At 41.6% G+C, this 15214-nt stretch overlaps 1 protein-coding gene across 2 annotated transcripts in view; it reads left to right on the plus strand.

Moving 5' to 3' along the window:
* Positions 1 to 7850: 7850 nt before the first annotated feature.
* Positions 7851 to 15214, plus strand: part of PDE5A (phosphodiesterase 5A) — a 57983-nt gene continuing 50619 nt past the window's right edge. Inside the window, exon 1 of one of the 2 annotated variants that reach the window (XM_086464330.1) lies at positions 7851 to 7954. In XM_086464330.1, the coding sequence (XP_086320456.1) occupies positions 7851 to 7954 (104 nt within the window). Of the gene's footprint in view, positions 7955 to 12484; positions 12633 to 15214 lie in introns of those variants that run through there. The other variant, XM_009960525.2, reaches the window with a different exon arrangement.

Raw genomic sequence — 15214 nt, forward strand, 5'->3', positions numbered from 1 at the left:
TCATAATTATTTTTCTAGAACCAGTGATGCATATGTAACACCAAAGATGTTTACTCTCATGAGTAAATCAGATCACAGTTTTACTAAAGTACATTTCCTCCTAATGGGTCAAAAGGAGTTAATTTATGCAACTAAGTACAGTGCAAGCTGGATCAAAGGAACACCTCACCTTTCAAAAACATCTTTCACATAGATCAATAGGAAATGTTCAACAGCTTAATTACTTTGGGGTTTGGACAAGATCAAGTCTTCTATTATTCTAGTAAATATTGTCAGCAAGTACAATTTTAGATTCATAAAATGCTTTAAAACTTTGGCACTAGCCAAATTTACTACTTTTATCTATTTGTAGCAGGACCGCATTGTGGTACAAATTTTCTGGGCACCTTGGATAGTGTACAGCAGATGCTTCACAGAGTTTCCAGGGCAATGACTAAACAGCAGTTTTACTCATTATGTTAAGATAGAAAACACTGAAATTAACTGCATAAACACTTTCATGTATGTTATATCGTGGGTTATGAAGATTTCATAGTGACAGTAACAAACAGTACTAGAAAGATTAATAACCACCACTAAAATATTCCTTATGTGACCTATCAAAGCATATGTTCACTACTAAGATTCCAAAACATCAGGAAGTAAAATAACACCTGTTTAACAGGTGTTATCCCTAAACCTCAGTAAGATTAAAGAAATAAATAAATAACCCTAAGAAAAACATGTCTTGAAATCCCACGTGAGTTCCTGAAGACAGAGGAGAAGCAAGCATTGTTCCATTATTTAATAAGGAAATTGCAGATCATTTTGCCTGACATCAATGTCAGGAAAACTGATGGAAAGGCTGGTACAGGAAGAAATCAGTGTACAATTAAAGGATGATAGTACAATTAATGCCAGTCAACACAGAAAATTAGTTTTGTCAGGAAAAAAAAAACCACCCAAACCTTCCTATTTTCCCATGGGATTATGAATTAGTTTGATAAAGGAAACTTCTGTAAGATTTCTGTAGGGCTTTGGCTCACAGCTTTACAGCATTTTTGGTAAAAAACCCAGCAATGTATAGTATCAGTATGGTTCTTACTAAATGGACCCAAACCATACTGAATGATCTGAAGAAAAATATGAAATTATTGCTGTAAAAACCTGCAAATTACGAAAAGTTATAGAGTGATAAATAATGGGAAGGGCAGGCCATTAATATACACCAACTAAGATCACTTAGTAAGGTCTGGACCATATTTTAACTCAGAGAAGACAAAGTTGTGCATTAAAAGAACAAAGAAAATTGGTCCCATGTCCAAGATGGAAAATTATGTTGTGAAAAGCAGTGACTCTGAAAAGAAAGAAACAGTAACAGTAGACCCAAGCACACACACATTCTCCGAGCAAAGTGTAGGCAAAAGTTATTCTTGTTGTGCAAGATGGGGGATAGCTGGTAGGAGTCGTTGGTGCTGTTACACCTCTCTGTGATTTCAGAGGGATCATTACTGGGAAAATATGCTGAAAAAAACATCTCCAGAAAACCAAGGTCTTTACTAAGAGAAACAATACTAATAATTTGTGATCATAGGGGGCCTTTAGAAACTCCAATTGTTAGATTAATATGTGAGAAGTTTAACAGAGAATTATGGTTTATGAATACAGAAACGGGAGAGAGATGGCTTTCTAATCGATTGGAAAAAAACATAATGGGCTCCATACATGCTACTGAAGACAGATAAGTGCAAAAGGAAGCCAGTAGAAACATTCAGCAGCAAGGAAAACTGTGAGAACAACATACTCTGGGATGTGTTGGTTTCAAATCCCTATATAAAAACAATAGTCTTTGTAAAACCTTGCATGAATGCTGAACTGCTGGGTAAGTTTCCATGGCCTTTTATTAGGAAAACATGAGGAGATCATCATAAGAGTAATGTGTTTCAAACTGCTGTGGATTTCCTTCTTGGTTTCACTATGAGAGTATTCCCCCCATGTTCCATTTCTGGCATGCTATGTTACGCAAATACTCACAGCAGAAAACACTGAGCTGTACATGCTGCTGCCAATGCTGGTCAGATTCTCAACGGATTTTGATACGTACCCTGCTCTCTTCTGCAGATACAGAATTTATCTGCTGCAAAACCTCAAGTGAAGCAGCATTATGTTTAAGAAACATAAAAGAAAGAGAAGAATAGCATAGAGCTGCATGGTAGTGGGAAAGATGCCTTTAGCTCCTCAGCACTGGGGCAACTCTTTATAACTCAGTTGACAAGGCAGAGAGAGACTGAAGCTGTGAATTAAATTAAATTTTGGATACAGTGACATGGGTGAAAGCTATCGTACTTCTCCAGCGGAGTCAGGGTTCTCCTCCTCACACATGCTTAAGCAGCCCATACAATCCTAAATAGCATGGTCCAAACATATGTACCTGAAAAACATCTGACTAATCTTTGTTTTATATAGTTGATCGCTGAGTCTCCTTCTCCCAACAACCACAATTAGGAAAAAAAGCTACTTATAATTTGACTTTATAATTATCTGTAAGTCTAAGCACAAAACCAATACTTCTATTTAAAATCACAGTTACTAGTAAAAGTACTAATAAGAGCAACTGCTGACTGAAAATAACTAACTAGCCAGTAGTTGCTGAAAAGCTCTTTAAAAATAAGCTATGTATCATGTAAATAAAGAAAGGCTTTGTTATGCACTTGAGAAGGGCCTGGAATGAAATCTGGCCTACGCAAGTTTCCTACTTACCTACTACCTCCTATTTAAACACTTCTGAACTCTACGTATACATTAAAAGAAAGAACAGGTTGATCACAGCTTCAATTTTTGACATGTCAGAAGCCCAGAAAGGTCTGCTGAATGCAACTGGAAATGGACTATGTGGGTGCACAGTTACCAGGGATTGTAGCCCATTTGAACCAGTCAGCGCACTGCGGTTGTTGTTACCCTGCACAATACAACCAGGGCATAATCTCCCTACACAACGCTGTGTCTGCATGTTCACTGAAGATGTGCTCCTAGCACGTAGGCACCAGAAGCTCTAGCTAGCTAAACCAGTAATAATGCTGAGAAGTCCACCTACAATTTCACCTACCTGCATCACACCCAATTGCCCAGACCTGTGCCCGTCACCAAATCTGTACTAAGCTTGGTGAGGCCAAGCGCACATTGGAGGACTGGCATAGAATACAAAATAACCTTGAGAAATTGGAGAAACGGATTGCAAGCACAGGATGGAATTAAAAAGGTTCAAGAGCAAGAAAATACAATTAGGCATAAGCAAGCAGGCAAGACCTGACTACACGGCAAGTGTTTACAAAAAGGGAACAGAGAGTACAGTCACCGCAAGTCAACAACATCAGGGGTTGCCAAGAAGGTCTATCCAAGGGTGACTGTATTAGCAGGAATATAGCCTGCAAGGTACCCAAAATATCCCTTCTACTTCATTTAGTATCGGTATGTGTTCGACTGGGTTACTTCATCCTAGCTTGGTGAGACCCCACAGGAGTGGTAGAGACAATCTGGGAAACATCCAGAGTGAAAAAGAATGATCAGAGGGCTAGAAAACATGATGTTCAAGGAAGAAGTGAGAGACGTGGTAGAAATTAGCTTGAAAGAGAGAAGGCTGAGAATGAGAGAGAGAGAGACTTGGTAACTGTCTTCAAATTTATCCCGAGACCTCTAATACAACATAGAAAAGGTTAAAATTTGAGCATACTGGTCAGATGACATATTAAATGCTAATGTTAAGCTCAAATCCTAAATTACATTTTTCAGGAGATAAAGTCAGACAGTATTTTCCAGACAAATGTCTATGTACTACAAACAACTTTGAGAAGCTGCTGGTTTCCTGAGGTTAACAATCATTTTGCATGGTACTTTGATTGACGCAAATGCTCAATCACATTCAAATCAAAATAGGAGGAAGCCACTATTTTACATGGCTTCCTGTAAGACATATGCAATGTTATCCCAAAGGAGAAGGCAGGTTATGCAACGAGTGAGCAGCTCTGCATAGCTCTGTTTATTTGGGAAGCATTTCCAGTAATTATTTGAAAAAGACTGAGAGAATAAACTGATAAGACATTCTCACGATTTAGTATTTTCATCGCTAAAGTAACAATTAGATTTTAAATGGATTGTATCTTGGTTGCTATTTCGCTTTCTTTATGCAACTTAAATAATGGGAGGGAAATGGAAACTTGCTTTACTAATATTAGGATTCTTCCACTGCGTGTGTGTTTGCATGTGTGTGTAAAAGTGCTGGCTAATAAAGAAGCAGAATAGTTTCCTCTACCTTATCATATTCTAGCCTCACTGGCAATACAGTACAGCCCTAAACTTGTTTGAGGAGCCAAAATGGACCAACTGTTTTCCAGATTTCAGGGATGGTAGAGAGACAGCCAATTCCCACTTCTTAGCAAAGCTAAATGCTGCTCCAATTCATCTAATGAGTAAGTCAGACAAATAAGTCAACTATGGTGACATTTGAAACCTTATTTTCTTCTCTTTAAAGGGAAACAATAAAGAAATGAATTACTTTCAAATAAGTTTAAATAAATATAGAGTTCTTTGAGCATAAAATATCACATAAATATTTCTCCTCTGATTACCTACTTCCATAGCCTTACTCATTATCATAAGTTAGCAGCATTTCTAATTTATGAGCCTTGGACATACAAAAGAAATCCCACCTTTCTTATCTCCTTACATGATAATATTTGCAAAACATACAAATGGAAGACTTCAGCTAAAAAGCTTTTCCATCAACCAGTCCTGCTATAGAATGGCCTACTGCTGGGAAAGCATCTTGGCTTGTGTTCTGATCTCTCGAGCATACTGCTTTGCCACAAGCAGCTCTTAAACTTGAACCGGACATATTTATTTGTATGTCATTACTACAAATCCTTTTCAGGTTTATAGCTACTGCACATCAATTCTGTCATCTGAGTTCTGGAAACAAACTGGAAAGCTGGGCGTGAGCTAAGATACACAGAGCTTTTTCAGAGCACTTTGAAAGCCAAAATTATGGAAGACTTTTTCCACTTTTACCATTCACTTCTTTGTTATGCTTGGCCTTCGTCCCCTCCTGTCACCTTAAAAATGAAAACAGCATGTTCATTATTATTCATGGAAATTCATCGGATACGGAGAAAGTATCCCTTTTTTTCCCCCAACTGTTCCATTTTTATTTCTTTTGGGAAAGACTATGCTATTCTCTGCTTGGGTAGCAATCTTTTGAACTGCTGCTTTGCCACTGAAAGCACAGAAAGATGATAACTTGCATTGGCTTTACCGATTCTCATCTTTAGGCTAAATCACGGCACGGCTGTCAAGCCCAAGGAAAGGGCACAGTGCCATGGCACTGCCCAACTTCCCCCTCCTTCGGTACACTGTCCTACACCTACTGGCCCAGCCTGGGCAGCTGTCCACAGAAGAGGCAGCTTCACCCAAGGGTCTCAGTACTTTGTGGCATGAAGTACGGGGATGCTGTATGCTCCTCAGCTAGCCTAGTATTTAATATGACATGTTTACAGCACTCAGAACAGTATCTGTTCTTGACTGGGGCTTACTGGATGTTACTACAGTATAAATGCTTATTTCTATTAGTGCTACTCCTAATTACACAAAATGAGATGCTATGTATTGCAGCTGACATAATTTCATTGACCATTACCTTGTTATTCTCCTCTGAGACAGAGAGAAAATCCTATCTTACTTTTTAAACACCAGTAATTAAATTATATATTTGTATTCAACCTTTCGTAAACAAACTCTTTCTGCCTCTTTACAGAAAAGCTATGTCCACGTGTTTGTTTAGTCTTGTTTTTCCTGTCTAGGTCACCTCTGACAATTCTGCAATTGCTTTTTGAGATGGTGTGAGCAGTACTGTGATCAATATTCCGTATGAGACCATTCAGGGAACGGCATTTCTGATATTTATAAAATCTGCATTTTATAATTGTATGTTTTATATTTCTGTTATACTTCTTAAGCATCCTAATATAGTGCTATCTTCCAAAAGCTCTGCCTAGCTTAGAAGCTTTTATTGCCGTGTCTACCGTAGCCTCAAAACCCTTTTCCTGAAATGAAACGGTTAATTTAGAAATCTGTGAGTTACATGACAGGTGACAGGTTTCTTTTCTTTTTTCTAACTTAACACACTTTCCAGGTTTTGACACTAAACATTGGCTTCATTTATTGCCATGTTGTCTGTTTATGCAGTTTGCTTTGTAATTCTGTATTTCCCTGCTAAAAGATTTCTCTTTGCCTTGGATACTGGCTTGACTCTTGCAGAATGTTTTATGGTTTATGCTTTATCTTCACATCTGCTCTTTGGTCACCAAGCAAAAGTCTCCTGAAACTCCTTTTATAACAGTAATGCTCATGTAAAACTTCCCTCTCTGTGTGCCTCATATTACACACAAACTCTTACAGCCAAAAGGTACACATGTCCAAGTGAGTGTTATGCACAGATGTCACACAAAGACACAGAAGAGAAAAGATTTCCCTCAAGTTCATGGACAGGCTCTTAATCCCTTTGCTGTGAAGTTCCTGCTGCTGCCCCTTCTCAGGCTGCAGAATCCCAACTCTCTGTCTCTATAAGCACTGCAAAAAAAAAAATTGCTAAGGTGTGCAGGGATGTCTGCTGTACCTGAACTGCGCTGCCTTGTGTAGACTGAAAGCGGTGTAAGAGTAGCAGAAAACATTTAATGTGATATTTCTCAACTGATTACACAGGAGAATAACTTTAAAGACCCTGAATATCCCTTTCCCCAGAAACATGCTGCTATTTGTTATTCGTATCTTCCCTTCAAAGATACTGCATGTGATGACACAGGAAAACATACATGGGCATCATACTCTGTGCAAGATCTTTTGTGAATGCAGATTATGAATTATTATAAATGTGTGCACATGCACACCTTAGAATGGAACTACAGTACATGAAAGTGATGCTCAGCATTAACCAAAATTTCAGTCCTTGCTGTCTAATATTGAAGTAGGAGCCGTGAGTCTGGAGCATCTTCAAAGCTAGGCTGTGCATATTAAATGTCTGAAATGGATCTAAAAGCCTCACTGTAGGCATGCAGGACTGAAAAGCCAGGGCTTTAGTACTCCTATCCAGGCTGAGGTCTGTCAAAGGTCATATACGACCCCCAACAGTGAAATATCCGAAGTGACAGCCGATTTACCACGTTTTCGAAGCAGGCTGTAACAGGCCACACCTTGAATAGAAAATAACTGCGAAGTGAGGGCGGGGGAAAAAAAAAACCGTTTTGCCGGACTCCGGGAGAACAATTTACTTTTTCATCGCGTTTCTTCTTTTTTCCCCAGCCCCGTGGGGAGCGCCCGGGCCAACCGCCCCAGGTCAGCCTCGGCGCGAAGAGCAGGCGGCCCCGGGCCGCGCACACCAACGCCTCCCTCCCGCCTGCCCTCCCCCGCCGGGCATCGCCGGGGCCGGGGGTTCCCGCCGGTGTCCCCCGCGGCGGGGCCGGGCCGGGCGGGGCGGGGCGGGGCGGGGCGGGGCCGGGGTGCGGCAGCCCCCCGGGGCGCTGCGGGGCCGCGGCGGAGGTGGAGCCGGGTTGTCCGCTGCGGGACGGGCGGTCGGGCAGGGGATGCGCTGAGGTGTCGCCGGCGCGGCGCTGGGGCCGGGGCCGGACACCGGGGCCTCCTGCCGGCCGCACACCTGGGAGGGAGCGGGGCGAAGGCGGGGAGTGGGAGCCGGCCCTCCCGCCCCGCCGGGCCGAGGGCACCGGCAGCAGGAGGAGGACCGGGGCGGGGGGGGGGGGCGGGGAGAATCAACGACAGCGGCGGCGGGAGGAGGCAGAGCGGCGGCGGGAGCGGCGGCGCGGAGCATGGAGCGCAGCTGCCCCCCCCCGCCGGAGCAGGAAGCGGTGGAAGCGTGGCTGGACGATCACGGCGAGTTTACCCGCTCTTACTTTGTTAGGAAAGCTACGAGGTAAGACCGGAGCGGCGGCGGATAGAGGCAGATCGTTCCTTCCCAGCACAAGGTCGCTCTTCCATTTCCCTTCGCTGTCTCCACAGAAAGTAAAAGAAAAAAACCGACACCCCCCCCCCCCCCCCCCCCCCGCCCACCGCAACCCCCACCCTCAAAAGAGCGACAACCGAAACCGGCAAGCAGCAGCTCCGTTCGGCTGCCACCGGAGCGCCCACGGCGGCGGCTGAGTCTCCGCGGAGCGCCGTGGGCGTTCGCGTCCCTCCCCCGGCCGCTGCCGCTCTGCTGCGGGGCAGCGGCAGCCCCGCACCGCCGGCCGGGCGCTCGCAGGGCTGTGAAGAACCTGGCCCGGGCTCGGAGCTCCCCGCCCTGGGCTTGTATTTACTTAGTTTGTGTTCCCCTGGGTTTAAAACAGACACAGGCAACTTCTCCTGAGCAGCGAGCGGTAGATGTTCCCCTGCCCTGCGAACTCGGTGGAAATAAGCCTCAGCTAAGGGCTGGTCTCTTCGGGAGGCGGGTTGTGGCATTACTTGGCCATCTCGAAACAAAGCGCTCAGTCGCCCTGCGGGCTTGTCGCCTTTTTTGACATCTCGGCGGCCGGGCGGTGGGTGAAGTGCCGAGGGGGCTGACGGGCTAAAGCCGTACGCCGTGCCTTCGCGACCGGCGCTCCGCCCGAGGAAGGAGTCGCGGGGGTCTGTCCGGTGGGGGCGAGCGCCTTGGGGTGCCCTCACCGCAGCGCGGGTGCGGAGGGGAGCGGGGGACACGCCGTGCTGCGCGGCGCGGCCGGCAGGGGGCGGGCGCGGCCGGCAGGGGGCAGCGCGGGGCGGGCAGGCGGCAGCGTCCCGCCGCTCGTCCCGCCGCTCGCCTCCCCTCGGCACCGGATCGTGCCGAGAGCCTCATGTAGAGACCTGAGGGGCTCGTCGGGGCTTTTTGTTTCTTCTTTTTTTTTTTCCTTTTTTAATTATTTTTGCACCCTCCCGGTTTGCCATGCTGCCTTTTGGAGATCAGACGAGGTATTTGCTCACCGTTGTTACACTTCAGCAGTGGGACTTCAAGTTGAAACCGAGTAAATTCGGCTATTTTTAGAAGTGGAGTCAGGTTTCCATTTTGAATATTTTCCGATAAACAAAGCGGTGGGGATGCAGAGCACAGGCGATCTGCAGCTCCCACGGTCCATCTCAGTGGAGGGCTCGGGTCAGTAAGTCCTGCGGTCTGTTCGTCGGACACGCTTCGCTCCGCGCCCGATCCGGAGCCGCTTCACCATCTGCTCACCGCTGCCGGTCCGCTTCTTCCCCGAGTCCCCGGGCAGGGATGGATGCATTCTGAGTGAGGTTTTGCTGCTGCTCCTCTCTGCATGGGATGGGGCGGTAAGAAGAGACATCCCCATTAATAATTGACTCGCAGCAAGCTAGAAAGCTTCGGGGGTCACCTGCTTTCTTGTGACCATCTGGCATGCCGTCCCCTTTCTTCTGTGGCTTCTTCCTTAGGTTCAGTTGACAGAAAAATAATAAAAATGCCTTTAAAAATGTCTTTTAAATGTTGATTGTTTAAAAAAAAACCGCTGTGCATAGATGTAGGATGCATAGATGGAAGTAGTTAACCGTGATATTCTCCAGAACACTAGTGCATGGTGTGTAGCTGAAGAGTAGCTTGTTTGACCAGGAAATAGGGTGTTAGAGGCTTTAAGATGTAGCATTTTATTAGTTCAGCCTGTGACACTTCCTTTGGAAACTGGAAGTCGTATTGAACAAATAGGAATGCTAATTAATAGTAACCGCTGTGTCAGATTTGTTTTCCCCATGGGGAGGTTTGGTTAGTCTTTTTTTTTTTTTTTTTTTTTTTTTTTAATACTGAGACACAGTTTTGTGTTTGTGTGGGTCTGAAAGAGGCAGTAGTTCACAAAATACAATTCAGTCATGTCTCCATGACGGCAATGCCTCTGCATTTAGAGATTTAGAGAGAGTTTTGCAGAAAAACTGTTGACTTTGAGTTCTTGCTTGGCAACAATTCTGTGATGTTTCTGAAGTGATGGAAACATTGCATTTGTCTCAAAACTCTCTTCTCTGCTGTCTTGCATGGAATGACTTTTTTTTGGTCTTTAATGTATAAATAGAAAACTGTATCTATATAATAAGGAATACCTCTTTTATATGTAACTTCATATTTGAAAAGACAAATGACAAGTTACTTGACTATGTTGGTTCAAATTTTATTCACTAAAATGATACCCTGTAAAGCTGAGCGGTTTGAAAGACCTGACATAGTTTGTAAAAAGGTTTAATGTTCTACATTGCAGTGTTACTTAGAGCTTGAAAATAGAAAACCCCTAAAATCTAATGCCATGCTTTGTTTTAGTTGAAGCTTTGTACAACAGCAGTGCCTTAAACAAAGACTATGGTGTTAATGTTTTGTTACTTAGCATTATATTTACTCTGTCAAGTAAAGCAGTGTTCCTTGAACTAGTTTCAACTGTTTTCTAATCTTAATTTACAGCTTCCCATTTTTTGTGTTGCTTCATAATATGCCAAAACCTTCACAGCTCCTAAAAGTGGTAGACCAAGAAGTTAGTTAATTTGGTATCTTGCGGAGCACAGAGGCATATTCTACTTCACATTGCAAGGCACAATTGCTAATGGATAAAGATATCTGTTTCCCAAATATTTATACACAGGAATAGGAAAAGGTTACAAGCTCAACCATTTGTTACAGAGTAATACAAGCCCTTTCCACTGATAGTAATAAGCTCTACATCAGAACCTAATTTAGCAATTTTATGATAGGTATTAAATAATTCTTTTTCTTTGCAATTAATTAATTCCCATAGTATTTTATACAGTAGAATTTTTGGTAATTCCCACAAAAAATGTTTTAATTAGGTGTCTAAATAATACTTATAAGATAAATGCTTTGGGTGATTTTATGCCTGCAGATTTGTTTTCTTGGTCTTTTTTTTAAAGTATGGGAGTCACGTCATCTCATGTAGTCATTGAATAGTTACCTCTTGTTCCATTTTGCATAGGGCAGTTTGATACTAGTACCTGTTTTCATGGTTTAGTTAAAAGTTACATTTTCTGGCAAGGTGGCACTTCAAAAGAAAATGTTGCTTTTTATTCACAATTACTTTGTATTAGCTATTGTTCATAACATGATAACTGTTAGATTTGCTAGGCTGCCCAATCCATATTCTGGATTCTTGAGAACAAAGGCTGCAGGTCAACTACTTGACAAATTTGCACCTGCTTTCGCCCTCTCCCCTAAAATGTGTTGTAGAAGATAAGTGTATACAAATGGCTTACACCTTGTATTTTGATCCTGCAGTGCCTCGAGGCTCATAGCGTCTACAGGCAGGCCACTTTACTGCCTTCCTCAAGTCTGTGATGGAAGGTGGACTGCCAGAGGCTGCAATAAAGCTATGTGGATTGACTTCCACCTGTACAGTGCAAGTTTGCAGTCTTACAAGCGTGTACTCCAGGTGAAAAATTGCTCCCTCCTTCGAGTATGTGAATAAACTGTGATCCCATGAGTAGGAAGCTGCAGAATCAGTTATTTATTACTTTATTTTGTACCAGGGAGACAAGTGGTCTACAGAGATAATATAAATAGCTATTATCCATGAAGTGTTGCTACAGTGTGATCAAAGTGCAGAACAACAAAGGGGAAATGTGTCACCAGCACGCTCAGGGACGAGATGAATTTGGTTCACTTAGTGATACAGTGTGCTGGTTGACAAACCTTCTGGCTGGAGAGTTTGTTACTGCACGCTTACAGGTTCAAGAGTTTCTAAATGCCTAGCTCCTACTAAATTTAAGCTATTTATTTTACTCCTTTTTTTTCAGCTCCTCTTGTTATTTTTCCCCTTTCAAAGTTTTAGTCTATCATGTTCTGGCTTCCCAGAAGGCAGAAATGTTTTGAAGTAAAATGATTCTTCTTTTAAATTGTGTCTCATGTTTACCCATACTGTTAAAGGCTCTTTGTAGCTGCTGCTACAAATATAATTGTTAGCTGTTACAAAGGCATAATCTGCAGCCTTTTTTGTCACAAAATTGTACTCCATTTACGGCTGAATTTGTTACCCTTTTTGTGTTCCTGAAGTTTTATCTTTTTATGTTCCTTTAAAAGAAAAAATTCATGCACTGTCATTTCAAATATCCTACTTATTTTAACCTCCTATGGAATACTTCTGTATTTCTAACTTCCTGTTTATCCCCACTCTTAAAAATAGAGGAGTGATTCTCTTTTAGTGCTCTTTGCGATCAGAAGCAGCAGACTGCCAAAACAGCCAAAGTGAAAATTCTCCGCTCTGTTAGAGGCAACTACATTGTTCCAGGCAGTTTTTTAAATGCATGGCATGATAGATACAAATTATTAACCCAAGTCTGGTATGCCTTTCACTGGAAATAAGATTATTTTGTTATAAATACATCTTGGCTTATTAGCAGGGTTGGGAAATATTTACAAATGGATTAAGGTGGGGTTGTATTTGGAAAAATAAATTTCCTTAACAGCATGGTACTTTATAGCACTTCACTGAGGATTCCAGAAGTGGCGCTTACTGGGAAACTGTACTTTAGTGGAACTCAGAGATTGCAGAACTTGAATATATCAGTTACATTTATTACTTTGAGAAAACTCAAGGACAGTTGTTTGGGTTTTTTTCTTCTTGATGGGTGGTGGACAATCAGTTTGTAATGTGCTGCCTGCAGTACAAAATTACTTAGGACGTTTGCCTGCTAATCTCTGTGTCCAGAGGGCTTTTAAAAATGTCTTTCATTTTGAGATGGCTACTTGATGTTTAATCTCATAAATATTCTATGTCATATGCTTTATGTCATTGTTTTCTTTGGTAATTTATGTGTGCTTAATTTTTTCTAATTGAAAGGAAATTATTTTTTGGAGCAAGTATATGAAAATTCAGATTTTGAAAGATAGAGCTATTGAAGATTTTCTGCATTGAAATGTGCTTTGGCCTGTGTTTTTTCTTAAAAAGAGATTACTGACATACAAAAAAATAATAATCCTAAAAATATACAATAGGAGCCTATCATGACCTCAGTCAGTAGGCAGTGGGTTTTAAACTTCTGTGATGGAACGACCCCTAACAGTTTTCCAGTGGAGGCAAAGAATCCTGTGCAGATTGTTCAAATATGCTGAGTGTGGGGACTTGCTTTTTTAAGTTATCCTACGTAAAGCATTTACAAGAGGACTCCAGCCCCACTGACTCTTCGGACCATGGCTTGAAAACCACAGGAAGTAGTGGTGTTAATGCAGGGATCAGAATATTTTCTCCCAGTTACTTGGTTTTATTAGGTGTTTACAGAGCTTTTCTGAGAATGAAGTACAGAAAAAAAAAAAAAAAAATGGATTTCTGTGAAATCTTGGAAAGTTTTCTTGTTGGTCTAATGATCTCCGTAGCTGTCCCACTTACAAATAATGTATGTCTATCCTTATGCCTTTCTTGATAACTGCAAAGTATTAAGATCACCCCAAAATATTTTAAACTCCTGATTCAAAAAGCACTCAGGAAGGTAAGGAATGTTACCCACATTCATGAAGTTGTAAATGTGATTAAGTATTTTTGGCATTTGTTCTTGGAAATAAAGCTAGGGGTGTGCCAGAGTATTTTGGAAACAATGTCTACAACAGCAATTACTGTAGACTGAAGAAACTGTCATTTATAAGAAATCACTTGCATCTTTAATTCCCAAAAAGCTATAACCTGAACTCCTACACAGAATCTCTGGTGTGAAGGTAAACTAGGCAGCAGATAGTAGTGAGCATCTCTATGTGCCTTTACTACGTACCCTTTGCCCTAGGTAATCAAGAAACAAATGAGCGTGCTCAGTACATCAATTAAAATACAACTGGTAAACCTTAGACGACAGGTAGAAAATAAGATGGAGTGAACTATATAAACAGTCAACATCTCTTTTTGCCTTCTTTTGTTTCAGGGTAACTTTATTATCATCTTACAGTACTTTTGATAATGCCAATAGGCATTTGAAATCTCATTTCCTTTTTTTTTTTGCTCTAGGAAGACTTTAGAGAACAGGGTAAAATTTCTGGCAACTGGTAAGAAAAGTGGAGCTGAGGCGTACATTGCCTCCGCGGGAGACAAGAAAGTTAGATACCTTTCTTTTATTTCTAAATTGTAGAAGTTCATGGAAGTTTGTGTTGGGCATCTGCTGAAGAATCATCACGTGAGGAGGGAGTTCATGTATTTGAACAGGATTAGGACAAAGACTACATACATAAAATAAAAATTCCAATCCATCCAATTTTGAAGCTGAAGTGAGACTTCCGTAGTGTGCAGACATTGTGCTAGCTTTCTGCACAAGGATGAAATTAATGATACATCACCTATGATGTTTTCAGATCAAATGGAGTCCATCATAGCCAATGCTCATGCTTATTTGAATGCTAGATTAAAGCTGAATTGTGTGGGAATATATGACTCAAATCAAGAATTACAAACAGAGCCATTTTAGACAATACATTCTTGACTTGAACTAATATGCTACCACCTATTTTGATTTTCACTGTTGAAGAGGAAGCATTTTGCTTTTGCCATGAATAAATATAATTAGTAAAACCACAGAATACAAGTCTTTCTCTTCCTTACTGGCATAGAAACATACGTAATTTGACATGGAGTGCTTTCTCATTTATATGATTTACTTGAAGAAAAGAAAACAAAAAGGCATTAAACACAAAAGGAGCTATTTAAGAAGCGCCAGAAAAGAAGCCCTACTCAAATGGCCCTTGTGAATAACGCAATGGTTGTAATTTCACGTTAGGTCTGGCACTGAAAATACAGCCACAAAATATATTTGCTTAGTAAAAGATATATATTTTCCCATTTATTTGTGCATTATGGTGAACTCGCCCCAGCACAGAGAGCCATCCCAAAGCCTCTGCACCACTTAAGTCCTACTTAACCCCTATTTTAGGAATTTAAGTGGAACTGAAGTGATGCCTAATAAGTCTTAGGGAGGTGAGGTTTCTAGGCAGGTGTGAACTTAATTTTTAATCCGTCTTTCACCAAAGTCACTGGCATTGTCCTATTGCTTTCCACAACCAAATCTTTAGGTACATGTTGGTTTTAATTTTTTTGAGCTTGGAACAAGAAGTAAATATTTGGAGGAGAAATAAAGATTATGTTTTAGAATTTGACCTTCAATCTTTGAGGATTTATTCTGTCTTTACACTGTGAATAGAACACTCCTTCTATGGAGGAAAGCTTTCTTGCGGGAAGTTAAGCTTGTA

This window comes from Leptosomus discolor, chromosome 4, assembly GCF_034619465.1.
Source record: "Leptosomus discolor isolate bLepDis1 chromosome 4, bLepDis1.hap2, whole genome shotgun sequence".
NCBI classification, from domain to species: domain Eukaryota; kingdom Metazoa; phylum Chordata; class Aves; order Leptosomiformes; family Leptosomidae; genus Leptosomus; species Leptosomus discolor.